This window comes from Lithobates pipiens, unplaced genomic scaffold (assembly GCF_037356315.1).
Source record: "Lithobates pipiens isolate NorthernLeopardFrog02 unplaced genomic scaffold, aLitPip1_a1.2 Scaffold_8, whole genome shotgun sequence".
Classification (NCBI taxonomy): Eukaryota; Metazoa; Chordata; class Amphibia; order Anura; family Ranidae; genus Lithobates; species Lithobates pipiens.
Window position 1 is genome coordinate 16,399,577 of NW_027507903.1, and position 14,636 is coordinate 16,414,212.

General features: G+C 45.2%; 1 protein-coding gene across 1 annotated transcript in view; it reads right to left on the reverse strand.

Annotated features, from left to right (window-relative positions):
- The window catches only part of LOC143964253 (ceramide synthase 2-like), a 71,609-nt gene that overhangs the window by 35,967 nt on the left and 21,006 nt on the right, over positions 1–14,636 (reverse strand). The window contains exons 3-4 of the mRNA XM_077473952.1: positions 6,942–6,999; positions 2,167–2,217 (exon numbers count right to left, since the gene is read on the reverse strand). Of these exons, the coding sequence (XP_077330078.1) occupies positions 2,167–2,217; positions 6,942–6,999 (109 nt within the window). The remainder of the gene's footprint in view (positions 1–2,166; positions 2,218–6,941; positions 7,000–14,636) is intronic.

The window sequence follows — 14,636 nt, forward strand, 5'->3', positions numbered from 1 at the left end:
AAGTGGTTAATAAAATTTAAAAAAAATTTAAATCCTCAGGAAAAAATAGTTGAACAGAGAAGGAGTTAATTAAGGAGGATTAGGATGATAAGGGATATAGGTGTTATACAAAGGTGTACAAAGTGTGGCAGACAGCGAGGCTCTGTCCCTATGAAATTGGAGGTAAAAGACACAGAGTTTGCATATCTGCGGACTGCAAGACTACAGTCTAGAGGTTAAATGTGTTTTCTCCAGGTTTTGCTAGTTCCGGATGGGATTCTGTAGTTTGGAGATCCCTGAGAGTCACCGGTGGGACGGGATCTGTGTCCGGGTCTTGAGGATAGCAAGCAGTGTGTGTGCCCAGCTGCACACAGCCCATATAACGAGGGGTTGGTGAGAGCAGAAGGGGGAAGGAAGGTGGAGTTGGAGCCGTGGCTCCTAGCGAGCGTCTCGAGGGGCTGGTGAGAGCAGCTGCACACAGCCCCCCGGATGGGATTCTGTAGTTTGGAGATCCCCGACAGTCACGGGTGGGACAGGATCTTCAACCCTGTGTCCGGGTCTTGAGGATGGCAAGCAGGGTGTGTGCACAGCTGCACACAGCCCATATGAACGAGGGGCTGGTGAGAGCAGAAGGGGGAAGGAAGGTAGGTTGGAGCAGTGGCTCCTAGTCAGTGTCTGTGTGTGAAGCCCGAAGGTGTGTGCATCGAAGATTGTGGGCCTGGAAGAGCTGGTGGTTTGAGGGACCACTACCTGTAAAGCAGCAGTGCTGTGGAAGAGTAGCCAGGTGGGCTATTTTTTCAGTTGTGTCTGAATGACGTTTAAACCCCCGCGTGGGATTCCTGAGTGGACTTTTGTTTCGTTTTTATCATTTAATAAACGTGGGCTACTAGGCCCTTAACTATAAACGCCTGTCTGACGTGGACTCACGATATGAAAACGCATCTACCACTGAGATGAACAATCCCCCATGCCACAAAAGGCAAAGTTCAATTACAAACTTGTTTTTACTTGTCAAGTTGCTTTTACCCCTTTCTATCGAGTGTATGCACACATACGACCTCACTGAAGGGGGTCTTTATCCTTGGGGCCGCATATACGCACTACTGTGTTTGTGCTGAAAGCGCGCTGCACAGCGCACTCCCAGTACAGAGACTGATCTGTCACAGACAGCTCTGGGTCCTGTAATAATGATCGGGAACCGGGAGGACGGGTTCCCCATCAGTGGAACACTTTGGCTACCACAATGATCAGTTAGACCCCTTTCACACCGAGGGAGTTTTGCAGGTGATATAGCGTTAGAAATAGCGCCTGCAATCCGCCCTCAAACTGCTGCTCCATTCATTCCAGTGTGAAAGCCCGAGGGCTTTCACACTGGAGTGGTGCGCTGGCAGGACGTCGGAAAAGTCCTGCCAGCAGCTTCTTTGGAGCGGTGTGTTTACCGCTCCTCCACCGCTGCTCCCCATTGAAATCAATGGGGCAGCACTGCATTACCGCCAGCAAAATGCCGCTATTGCGGCATATTGCGGGCGGTTTTAACCCTCTCTCGGCCGCTAGCGGGGGGTAAAAGCGCCCCGCTAGCGGCCAAAATGCGCTGCAAATCCAACGGTAAAACGCCGCTAAAAATAGCGGCGTTTACCGCTGCAGGCACGGCAATGTTACTGTACAGCCCTCCCTGTGTTGTTTTCTCATTATATAAACATTGTACACATACAATCAAGGAGGGGGTCAATCAGCCACAGCCCAAGGAACCCCTAGCAGCCTCTGAAGGAACCTTAGTTGAGAATGGCCGGCACAGACAGCACAAAATGCCTTGTTTACTATGCTGTCAGTTCACACCACAGCAATGCCGTGTACTACATGCAGTCCCTTTTTTTTTCGTGCGGAATGTTGTGATGTAAACCACCACATTACTACACCGCTGCAGTGAATAAAACTATATTGACATCTCAATAAAGTTCTACAAAAAAACAAAAGAAGTAAAAACACAGTGTGATGTGCCGAGATTGGCATATCAGCACCGTGTTTCCCCCAGCGCACACCGGCTGCGGTGCAATAAGCACAGCCTCCTAAAGTTTAATCAATACCCTTTATTAACAAAACTTTAGACTTTTGATACAATGTGTTCGGTATCTTTGCCAGGCACAACATTTTACTTCTAGACAGGGTGTCGGTGTTTCAGTGTCTTACCTGTTTCGGGTAGCCTACCCACACTTCCCACACGTCATAAAACCAGGGTTTCTGTAAAAGAAAGAGGATGGAAATAAGCGGTTAGCACAGCGTCCAGATAATATCTCTCAATACAGGTAGAGTTATTGCCAGGGGCAATACAAAATTGTTTGGGTCCCAGATCCTATTGCTCTTTTAACCACTGGGCACTTAAACACCCTTAATAACCAGACCAATTTTCAGCTTTCGGTGCTCTCGCATTTTGAATGACAATTACTCAGTCATGCAACACTGGACCTATATGAAATTTTTGTCCTTTTTTTCACACAAATAGAGCTTTCTTTTGGTGGTATTTAATCACCGCTGGGTTTTTTATTTTTTGTGCTATAAAAGAAAAAATACCGAAAATTCTGTAAAAAAACTAATTTTTCTTTGTTTCTGTTAGAAAATTTAGCAGATTAGTAATTTTTTCTTCATAAATTGTGGCCAAAATTTATACTACTACATATCTTTGGTAAAAATAAGTACAAATTGGTGGATATTATTTGGTCTTTGTGAAAGTTATAGAGTCCACAAGCTATGGTGCCAATATCTGAAAATTGATCACACCTGAAGTACTGACGGCCTATTTCAATTCTTGAGACCCCAACATGCCAGAAAAGTACAAATACCCCCCAAATGACCCCTTTTTGGAAAGAAGACATTCCAAGGTATTTAGTAAGAGGCATGATGAGTTTTTTGAAGTTGTCATTTTTTCCCACAATTCTTTGCAAAATCAAGATTCTTTTTACTTTTTTTTTTTTTTTTCACAAAATTGTCATATTATCAGGTTATTTCTCACACACAGCATATGCATACCACAAATTACACCCCAAAACACATTCTGCTATTACTCCCGAGTATGGTGATACCACATGTGTGAGACTTTTACACAGCGTGGCCACATACAGAGGCCCAACATGCATGGAGCGCCATCAGGTGTTCTGGAGCACCCAGGACAATTCTGACATTTCTCTCCTACATGTAAAAATCATCATTTATTTGCTAGAAAATTACATAGAACTCCAAAACATTATATATGTTTTTTTTAGCAAACACCCTGGAGAATACAATGGTGGTCTTTGCAACTTTTTATCTCGCACGGTATTTGCGCAGTAATTTTTCGAATGCTTTTTTTTGGAAGAAAAACTGTTTTGTGCTTAAAAAAAAAAAAACACAGTAAAGTTAGCCCAATTTTTGCATAATGTGAAAGATGAAGTTACGCTGAGTAAATAGATACCTAATATGTCACTCTTCAAAATTGCACACGCTCGTGGAATGGCGGCAAACGTCGCTACTTAAAAATCCCCGACGATTTACATTTTTTTTACTGGTTATATGTTTTGAGTTACAGAGGAGGTCTAGGGCTAGAATTATTTCTCTCGCTCTAACGTTCGCAGCGATACCTCACATGTGTGGTTTGAACACAGTTTTCATATGTGGGCGGGACTTACGCATGCGTTCGCTTCTGCATGCGAGCACATGGGGACAGGGGCGCTTTTAAAAAAGCATTTTTTTTTATTGTTCATTTTACTTTATTTATTTTAGTTTGACATTTTTTTCCCCAAAAATAATTTTTTTGATCACTTTTATTCCTATTACAAGGAATGTAAACATCCCTTGTAATAGGAATATGGCATGACAGGTCCTCTTTACAGTGAGATGTGGGGTCAATAAGACCCACATCTCACCTCTAAGCTGGGAAGCCTGAAAAAAAAAAAAAAAGATTCTGGCTTTGATCGTATTAGCGATTCGGTAGAAGCACCGGAGGGCGGAGGGCGGCGGGAGATGTCTATGGCTGGGTATTGCAGGGTATCACCGACTATGGCTGGGTATCTCAGAGCATGGTGTTGCAGAGTACTGCGTTGCAGAGCATTGCAGGGTATTGGCGGGTGTTGCAGAGCATTGCAGAGTGTTGCAGGGTATTGGCGGGTGTTGCAGAGCATTGCAGAGTGTTGCAGGGTATCGGCGGGGGTTGCAGAGCATTGCAGAGTGTTGCAGGGTATCGGCGGGGGTTGCAGAGCATTGCAGAGTGTTGCGGGGGTTGCAGAGCATTGCAGAGTGTTGCAGGGTATTGGCGGGTGTTGCAGAGTGTTGCAGGGTATTGCAGAGCGTTGCAGGGCATTGCGGAGCGTTGCAGGGCATTGCGGAGCGTTGCAGGGCATTGCGGAGCGTTGCAGGGCAATGCAGAGTGTTGCAGGGCAATGCAGAGTGTTGCAGGGCATTGCAGAGTATTTGCAGGGCATTGCAGAGTATTTGCAGGGAATTGCAGAGTAATGCAGAGTATTTACAGGGAATTGCAGAGTATTTGCAGGGAATTGCAGAGTAATGCAGAGTATTTGCAGGGAATTGCAGAGCAATGCAGAGTATTTGCAGGGAATTGCAGAGCAATGCAGAGTATTTGCAGGGAATTGCAGAGTAATGCAGAGTATTTGCAGGGAATTGCAGAGTAATGCAGAGTATTTGCAGGGAATTGCAGAGTAATGCAGAGTATTTGCAGGGAATTGAGGGGTTAATTTTCGGTGAGCAGCGATGTGGGCACTGCAGATGCAGCCCACATCGCTGCTGACACCGATCTCTTCCCCCTCCGCTGTACCGATCGGTACAGAGAGGGGAGGGAGGAACCGGCGTCATAACATGACGCCGGCTTGTTTACAAGTGATCACTCCGTCATTTGACGGAGCGATCACGTGGTAAACGGCCGCGATGAGCGGCCGTTTACCGTGATTCGTGATGCGCCGGGTCCACTGGACCCAGCGGTCACGGATGCTCTCGTGTGCGCGCCCCAGGGGGCGCGCGAGAGCAGAATTCTGGGAGGCCGTTAATTAACGGCCTCTTAGAGTTAAACAACCGCCCTGAAGCCGTTAATCGGGAATGGGCGGTTGTTAAGTGGTTAAAATATTGTTCTCCAAAGACTGTCTGCAGAATCTACTTTGCTTAACCACTTTCAGACCGGACCATTTTGCTGGCTTAAAGCGGGAGTTCCGCCGTTTTTTTTTTTTTTTTTTTTTAAAGCCAGCAGCTACAAATACTGCAGCTGCTGACTTTTAAAATAATGACACTTACCTGCCCAGCGCGCCCACGATGTCGGCACCCAAAGCCGATCTCTCGATCGTCTCTCGGGTGCTGCCGCCGCCATCTTGGGTATGGGAATCAGGAAGTGGAGCCTTGCGGCTTCATTTCCCGGTTCCCTACTGCACATATACGCGAGTCGCACTGCGCAATAAGGATGGTCCCCGCTGTCTCTGGGATCTGTGTGTTTCCCAGCAGGCAGCGGGGGACCTTCGGAAAGGGGCGTAGATTCTGCGGAAAGGGGCGTAGCTTCTGCAGAATCTACGCCGTAAGTGGGTGCAGATACCTGTACTGTACAGGTACCTGCACCCCTCTCCCCCCTGAAAGGTGCCAATTGTGGCGCCGGAGGGGGGGAGGGTTCCAATGAGCGGAAGCTCCACTTTAGGGTGGACCTCCGCTTTAAGACCAGAGCACTTTTTGCGATTCGGCACTGCGTCGATTTAACTGACAATTGCACGGTCATGTGACGTGACTCCCCAACAAAATTGACGTCCTTTTTTTCCCCACAAATAGAGCTTTCTTTTGGTGGTATTTGATCATCTCTGCGGTTTTTATTTTTTGCACTATAAACAAAAATAAAGCGCCAATTTTGAAAAAAACTCAATATTTTTTACTTTTTGTTATAATAAATATCCCCCAAAAATATATAAAAAACTTTTTTTTCCCTCAGTTTAGGCCGATACGTATTCTTCTACATATCTTTGGTAAAAAAATAAATTAAATTAAATCGCAATAAGCGATTATTGATTGGTTTGTGCAAAAGTTATAGTGTTTACAAAATAGGGGATAGTTTTATGGCATTTTTTATTAATATTTTTTTTTTTTTTTTTACTAGTAATGGCGGCGATCAGCAATTTTTATTGTGACTGCGACATTGCGGCGGACACATCGGACATTTTTGACACATTTTTGGGACCATTGTCATTTATACAGCAATCAATGCTATACAAATGCATTGATTCCTGTGTAAATGGCACTGGCAGTGAAGGGGTTAACCAGGGGTGGCAGTGTAGGGGTTAAGTGTTCCTAGGGGCGTGTTATTAACTGTGGGGGGGCTGGGCTTTCATTCAGTGAACACTGATCTCTGCTCCAAACACATGGAGCAGAGATCAGCATCACTTGTTGCTAGGCAGAACAGGGAGATGCTGTTTACAACGGCATCTGCCCATTCAGCCGCCCCGTGAGACGATCGCGGGTATAACCCGCAGCGATCGAGTCCCCGCGACCGGACTCACGGGGGTCCCAACCGGCACGCGAGCATGCCGCCCATGCAATGGCAGGGCAGCATTTAAAAATGGACGTACATGTATGCCAATATGCCTGCCCGTGCCATTCTGCCGACGTACATCGGCGTGTGCCGGTTGGGAACTGGCTAAAGGGTGACCTCACCTTTACAAAAAAAAAAAGAAAAGAAAAAAAAAAATGGACAACCGATTTTTGGAGAGGCCGATGGTCACATTTTTCAAATTATCGATATCGGTCAGAAACTTACCGATATTGAGCAGACCTCCTCCCCCTGTTCCCAGGCGCCACTCGCTGCGGTCTCTGTCTGCAGTGCGCCAGGCAGCAGAGAGAAGACATATTAATCTCTCACTGCCCACCTCGCATCATTGCATACAGGTTTCGTCTCCCACCAATGAAGTACTGTCTAGGGCGGCAAACATGAGACACAAAATGTGACTTACATCATACAGGACGGCGACTCCTCCAATCAAAGCGCACAGGTAGAAGGCGAACCTCCAGCTGGAAAGAGAACAGATCGGTGTGAGTTCAGAGGGAAATCTGTATTGCTGCCATTATACTTGTGCTTCCAGATTTAGCCAATCTCTTGTACTAAAGCGGATCTAAACTCTCGCAATCAACATGAATTTAATTTATTTAATTTTTTTATTTCAAGTCTAACATTTTTCAGAAAAAAATACAGGAAAATGAAATCACACTCCATACAAGCGAGACAATAAAAAACGAACACATGGGAAAATACACATTATGCAGGACGGTGACGTGGTCACCGCGTGTGGGTTAGCATTGTAAAGGAAATTTGTAGGTTCTGTATATAATTGTATTCTATTTTATATGTATTGCACATAGCCCTCACTGGGCACACGACACTAATAATGTTTTCAGTACATGTTTGCATTCTTTTGAGTCCTGATTAGAATTAGCCTGCCTATGTTACGCCCCTTGTTACCATAAAAGCACAATTGTAATATTAATGTGATACCTATGTAATCATGTGTATAAAAACCTTCAATTGTGTCATAATAAAACAGAACAATTATTTGGAAAGATGCGGAGCGTATCTTTTGTGTCCGTTCCCTACTGCAGTAGTTATTAATTTGGAACTGCTAATCAATATGAGGATAGGAGCTGCCCATCTATAAAATGTCCAGGTCAGCATGACATCATAATTACCAGAACATGCTAAAACGTCAGACAGCGACCGCGGCTCCAGTGCTAGTCTGGCCCATTGTCATTGAAAAACAAAACAAAAAACCACATGAAATATTTTAAACCTTATGCCGCTAGCATTCAGCACCATTCACACTTATGTGACTTTCAGCAAAGTCGCAAGACGAGTCGCACCCTATTCTTTTCAATGGCAAAATTGGTGCGACGTCAAGTTTGACTTTGAAAAGGTGCCTGCCCGACTTTTGATGCCACTTTGAGCCATAGAATATAAAGTCAGATCAAAATTGCACCAAAAGGTCGCATTCAATCACGCTCCAAAGTCGCACTGGAAATCCTGCGATTTTGGAGACGCTCTAATGTGAACAGAGCCTGTTGCATTTACTTGTTTGAATTTTTTTTTTTTTTTTTTTTACAAATTTTTTCAGTTAATGTAGAAAAAGACTCACCCAAGCTCTACCGCATGTTTACAGGATGATGAGCTGAATAACTGTGCTCAGGCCATTGTGTCCCATACATCAAAATTGCAAAAGGAATGCCGGCAACTCGATTTCTTCTTCTTAAATCTTAATGAGCACAAACAGCGGTGCGACATCAAAACGCTAAATAAAGATTTAAGAAGAAGCAATCGAGTTGCCGGTATTCTTTTTACATTTCTTCAGTTGCTTCCTGATTTCTGACCTAGGCCAATACATATCGTACATCCCAGGAGTCTTCATGGGCTTTTTTTTTTCTTTCATTTGAAGGAGGAGAGGAGAGGCTGGGCTTTTTCTCAGCCAAGCACACCCTCCTGCCTGCATGCCTGAGCTAAGGGCAAATGGATTCCAGTGAGTAAATGCTACATCAACCGCCCTTTGCAACAACTCCCATGCGAAGTTCCTCAAGAACTGAGAACCGTGGCTGTCATTTGCCTTCCCGACTCTCCCCCAAGCCAGCCCCGCTTAAAGAGGAAGTAAACCCTGATGGGTTTTATGTCCTCTTTATTCCCCTGCAAAGTAAAAGCATAATAGGCTTGTATGCATTATGTTGCACTTGCCTACAAACGAAGCCTGCGATGTCCCCCGCTGGTGGAATCATCCATTGTCACCCCTCTTCCTTTCCAGGGCCGCGTACTTCGGCTCTGTGACCGGTCGGGCTTGCGTGACGTCACTCTCGCGCATGTGCATGGGAGCCTACGGTCACGGCACAGGCCCTATAGAAACGGCACGATTGTGCCCTTTGTGCTTGCGCCGAGCATATATGGTAAATATCTCCTAAACCTTTCCAGTACCTACAGGTAAACCTCATAAGCTTACCTGTAGGGAAAACTGGTCGGTAAGGGTTGTAACCACTTTAAGATGGGCGGCCTCAATGCTCCTGAGGCCTTATTTCCTCCCCTCCCTTTCCCATCTCTTGGCCTCTACCTCCTTTACCCCGTAGTCTACTCTGGCTTTTCTTTACATCCCCCATCTGCTGGGTGAGTGACCCCTTTTCTGTCTGCGGCTCTCTCCTACCCAACCACCCCTTGGTTTCTACTTAGACCCTCCTTATTTGAACTTATATAGGATGTATACTATACCATTATATGGATATTGCAGGGCCCAAGGGGAGGCAGTTATTGTTGAGAACTTCCCTAGGACCCTCTGCCCGTGACAGCCTCTGGACCATGCCTATCTATTGCTGGTATAGCCGCTCTAAGGATGGTTTTTTTGTTGTTGTTTTGTTTATCTCGTGTTTTTTGCCTATTTTTGTAAACTAACCCTTGTTACAATTGCCAAAGGCTAGCCCCCAGACTTTTTGCACGTTATCTTATTGTAAAAAACAAATAAATACTATTGAAACAGAATCATCTGCCCTTACTCAAGATGGCTGCAGCTAAATATAATGAGGGGGGGGGGGGGGGTGTTTTTGAAAGCAGTTTCTCAGCAAAATAAAGCATGGAGACATGGATGGGTGGGGGAAGTTTGCTTTGAATATTAAAAATGAGTGAAATAGTGTTCTCAGATACTGCTTAAAGCTGTATATAAGCATACTGTCTGCCCCAATGTTGTAAAGCGCTGCGTAAACTGTCGACGCCACATAAATCCTGTATAATAATAATAATAATAATGTGAATCTCAATGTACAATACAGTCTTGTGTACCTGGCAAAGTCGTGAAAAGAAAAAAAATTTGATATATTGCATCCCTAAAATTCTTCCAATATCAAAGAGTCAGGAGGCTGTGCATGAAAAGCGGAGGGAATGAAGTTGTCAATCATCTACAATCTCGTCTAGCATTTCAAAAGGTATAGAATGAAAAGCGCAGATTATTGAAGGAAGGATCATTACACGCTCCATTCCAATCTTGCATCATCTATACAGCCGTCTCCTGTCTTACGATCACTCAGCAACATCGTCCTTAATGTCTTCCATCGCTGAGTTCTCATTCCACCTATATTAATCATTTCATGATTAAACCTTACACAAGCAGATTGGGGGGAAGGGGCGGGGGGTCACCCCCATGTGCCCATTGTCTATGGAAGGAGATTAAAGTGGCTCTTGGCAAGTGTAGCATTGCATGGAGAAATTACATCGGATTGCTCTCCTGGTGATCGGTAATTACAGCCCCCAGAGGGCTCATGCTGTCTCTAATTACACTACATTAAATCTGAGGCCCTTAAAGTCAGTTAGCGTAATGGAAAACTTCCCTACGAGACCCCTCCGCAGGCTGCGGATCTATGGAACGGGCAGACCGCAGTTTATATTTTTCCTGCTTCACAAATAAAAGTGCCACAGTAAAAGTTTACTGTTTTAGCCTTATGGTACTTACTTAAATGAAGCAGTATGGTGCCCTTTGATATAAGGCAGTATGGTCCCCCCCCCCCCCCGATATAAAGCAGTATGGTCCCCCTCGATATAAATCGGTATGGTCCCCCCCGATATAAATCAGTATGGTCCCCCCGATATAAAGCAGTATGATATCCCCCGATATAAAGCAGTACGGTCCCCTCCGATATAAAGCAGTACGGTCCCCTCCGATATAAAGCAGTACGGTCCCCTCCGATATAAAGCAGTACGGTCCCCTCCGATATAAAGCAGTACGGTCCCCTCCGATATAAAGCAGTACGGTCCCCTCCGATATAAAGCAGTACGGTCCCCTCCGATATAAAGCAGTACGGTCCCCTCCGATATAAAGCAGTACGGTCCCCTCCGATATAAAGCAGTACGGTCCCCTCCGATATAAAGCAGTACGGTCCCCTCCGATATAAAGCAGTACGGTCCCCTCCGATATAAAGCAGTACGGTCCCCTCCGATATAAAGCAGTACGGTCCCCTCCGATATAAAGCAGTATGGTCCCCTCCGATATAAAGCAGTATGGTCCCCTCCGATATAAAGCAGTATGGTCCCCTCCGATATAAAGCAGTATGGTCCCCTCCGATATAAAGCAGTATGGTCCCCTCCGATATAAAGCAGTATGGTCCCCTCCGATATAAAGCAGTATGGTCCCCTCCGATATAAAGCAGTATGGTCCCCTCCGATATAAAGCAGTACGGTCCCCTCCGATATAAAGCAGTACGGTCCCCTCCGATATAAAGCAGTATGGTACCCCCCGATATAAAGCAGTATGGTCCCCTCCGATATAAAGCAGTACGGTCCCCTCCGATATAAAGCAGTACGGTCCCCTCCGATATAAAGCAGTATGGTACCCCCCGATATAAAGCAGTATGGTACCCCCCGATATAAAGCAGTATGGTACCCCCCGATATAAAGCAGTATGGTACCCCCCGATATAAAGCAGTATGGTACCCCCCGATATAAAGCAGTATGGTACCCCCCGATATAAAGCAGTATGGTACCCCCCCGATATAAAGCAGTATGGTACCCCCCGATATAAAGCAGTATGGTACCCCCCCCGATATAAAGCAGTATGGTACCCCCCGATATAAAGCAGTATGGTACCCCCCTGGCGGAGGCTCTTTACCATGTGATCAGCCGTGTCAAATCACCGCTGATCACGATGTAAACCGTATAAGCCGGTGATCGGCTTTTCCTCACTCGCGTCTGACAGACAAGCAGAGGAGAGCCGGTCAGCGGCTCTCCTGACAGGGGGGGCTGGCGCTGATTGTTCAGCGCAGCCCCCCTCAGATGCCCACATTGGACCATCAGGGAAGCCGCGTGGATCACCAGAGAAGTGGGCAACATGTGGATGGCCATCCACATGTACAAATGATGGCCAATCTGTGCCAGTCAGTGCTCACAAATGGGCACTGACTGGAACCACCATGTAGCAAAATAAAAACTGTGATGCCCAGCAATGCCATCCAGTGTCATCAGTGCCACCCATCAGTGCCCATCCTTGCCCACCTATCAGCGCCCATCCGTGCCACCCATAAGTGCCCACCAGTGCCGCCTATGAGTGCCCATCAGTGCTACCTCATCAGTGCCCATCATTGAAGAAGAAAAAAACTTACTTATTTACAAAAAAAATTTACAGAAACAAAGAAAAACTTGTTTTATTTTCCAAATTTTCGATCTTTTTTATTTGTTGCGCAAAAAACAAAAATCGCAGAGGTGATCAAATACCACCAAAAGAAAGCTATATTTGTGGGAACAAAATGATACAAAATATGTTTGGGTACAGTGTTGTATGACCGCGCAATTGTCATTCAAATTGCTACAGCACTACAAGCTGAAAATTAGGCTGGGCAGGAAGGTGTCTAAGTGCCTGGTACTGAAGTGGTTAAACTCATTCAAATCAAATATAAAAAAAGTTTTTCTTTAGAAAAGCTTTCATTTAAGAGAGACGTATGTTTTTTTTTTTTGCATTCATACTTACCTAGGCAGATGCAGCATCAGTCCGATGCTGCATCCGTTCCCCGACGCCTCGAACACTGAGAAACGAGCGATCGAGCAGTGCCGATCACTCAGTTCTCACAGCTCCACGAGCAGAGAGCTGCTGACTATCAGTCACAGTTTGCCAGGAAGGGGGGGGGGGGGTGAGTCATAAGAGGGCCAATGAAACTTGCAGAGCTGGATGTGTGCCTCTGTGTAAATCCAGGAAGTGAACAGGCAGCAGCTTCAGCTGCCCACAGTTAACATGGCTGCAGCCAGCCTTAGTGGAGGGAAATTTCTGCAGCATATTTGGCAAGTAAAGAATCACAGTATATATAAAATAATATGCAAGGTGGTTGGAGGGAAGCTTCAGAATGGCAAAGATGTTCTTATTACAAATTATGTGAGCAGACTGCAGTTTCTCTTTAATAATAAAAAATAAAAAAAGGAAAGCAACTGCCCCAGGCAGGAGACCCAATATTTGCAAGATCTACAAATGATTTGGTTATCACATGTGATCAGACCTGCGATGATGAGAAATTGCCAGCACTGTAAGCGTTTCCTTATCACAAAAACTTCACAAAAGTTTTACGTCGTGTTAAAAACTGCACTGGAAATAATCCCTTCCATGCGGGCGATCCGCAGCGTCACCCAAGAAAGGAATAAAAAAGGGTCTGGTGCCGAGTCCCAGGATGTAGCTGTCTGTAGAAATCCCACGGGAGAAGCCAATCATAGAGTTTCCTTTCTGGGCTTAGAGCTATTTACAGCAACACATGACGAGTCGCAGGAGAGCGATGCTGAATCACAGGCCCGGGCTGTGCCAGCAGGGTGTGGTCGCCCACTCCGCACATTCAGCCCTGCAAATAGTTTGGTGTCAGTGAGGATTTCCATGCACTCCTCTCCGGCTCACAGACCAGCCTGTGCCCGGCATAGAAATACACAACTAAACGCATTACAGCCACATGAATCCATATTTCTCAATCTACATACATACAAGACCGGGGGGGGTGGGGGAGGGGGGATTTACTAAAACTGGAGCATACCAAATCTGGTGCAGCTGTGCATAGAAGTAACCAATCAGCTTCCAGCATTTATTAAAAGGGGAAATATTGGACTGTGGGCGCCACAGTGTAAATCAGAAAAAAATATATGTGTGTGTGTATATATATGTATTACACACACATATACACACGTATATTTTTTCTGATTTACACTGTGGCGCTGACAATCCCATATTTCCCTTTTTAATATATGAATTATATATATATATATTTTTTTTTATATATTAAAAAGGGAAATATGGGATTGTCGGCGCCACAGTGTAAATCAGAAAAAAAAAATTATATTATATACACACACATATTTTACACGTATACATATATACAAATATATACACACAGACACCAAATGCTGCTCCTAAAATTAGTAAAAAGGAATACATGATAAAAAAAATACATATATGTAGAGGGCGGAAAACGCAAAAATAGAACCTCTAATTAATATACAGTGTAAACTATATTAATAAAGTGGACACATTTTTGCCTTTTTGCACCCTCTAAATTTTTTTTTTCTCCCAGGATTTATCATCAAAGCTTAATTGAACAAGCTGTAGTTAGAAGCCGATTGGCTATCATACACATCTGCACCAGATTCTGCGCGCACCCATTTTAGTAAATGTCCCTTAGGCTGGGTTCACACTGAAGCGATGCGGGAGCGCCGCAAATCCGCTGCGTTTTCCCGCATCGCATGCCTCCCACCGGCAGTTCACACTGCCCTATGCAGACTGCTGGGAGTGTCAGTGAAACCTTAATGACACCCCCAGATCAGTTCGCATATCGCAGTGTGATCTGCAAACTCGGACAGGAATCGGATCGCATGGTGTGAACACCCATGCGATCCGATTCTGCTGTGGACCAAAAAAAGGGTCCTGTGCGAGTTTGCGGCGGGTGCGATGCGAATTCAGCCATACTGTCTGTATGGCTGAACTCACATCGCACAGAGATCGGATGTGATTTGCACTGCAGTGCGGTGCGAATCACATCTGGTTCTCCCAGCCGCAGCAGTGTGAACCCAGCCTTAAGCCTCATACACACTATCAGATTTTCTGTTGATTTTTTTTCTTCAGATTTACCAAAACCATATAATATGAGGTCAAATCTTAGGAGTTTCAATTTGTATG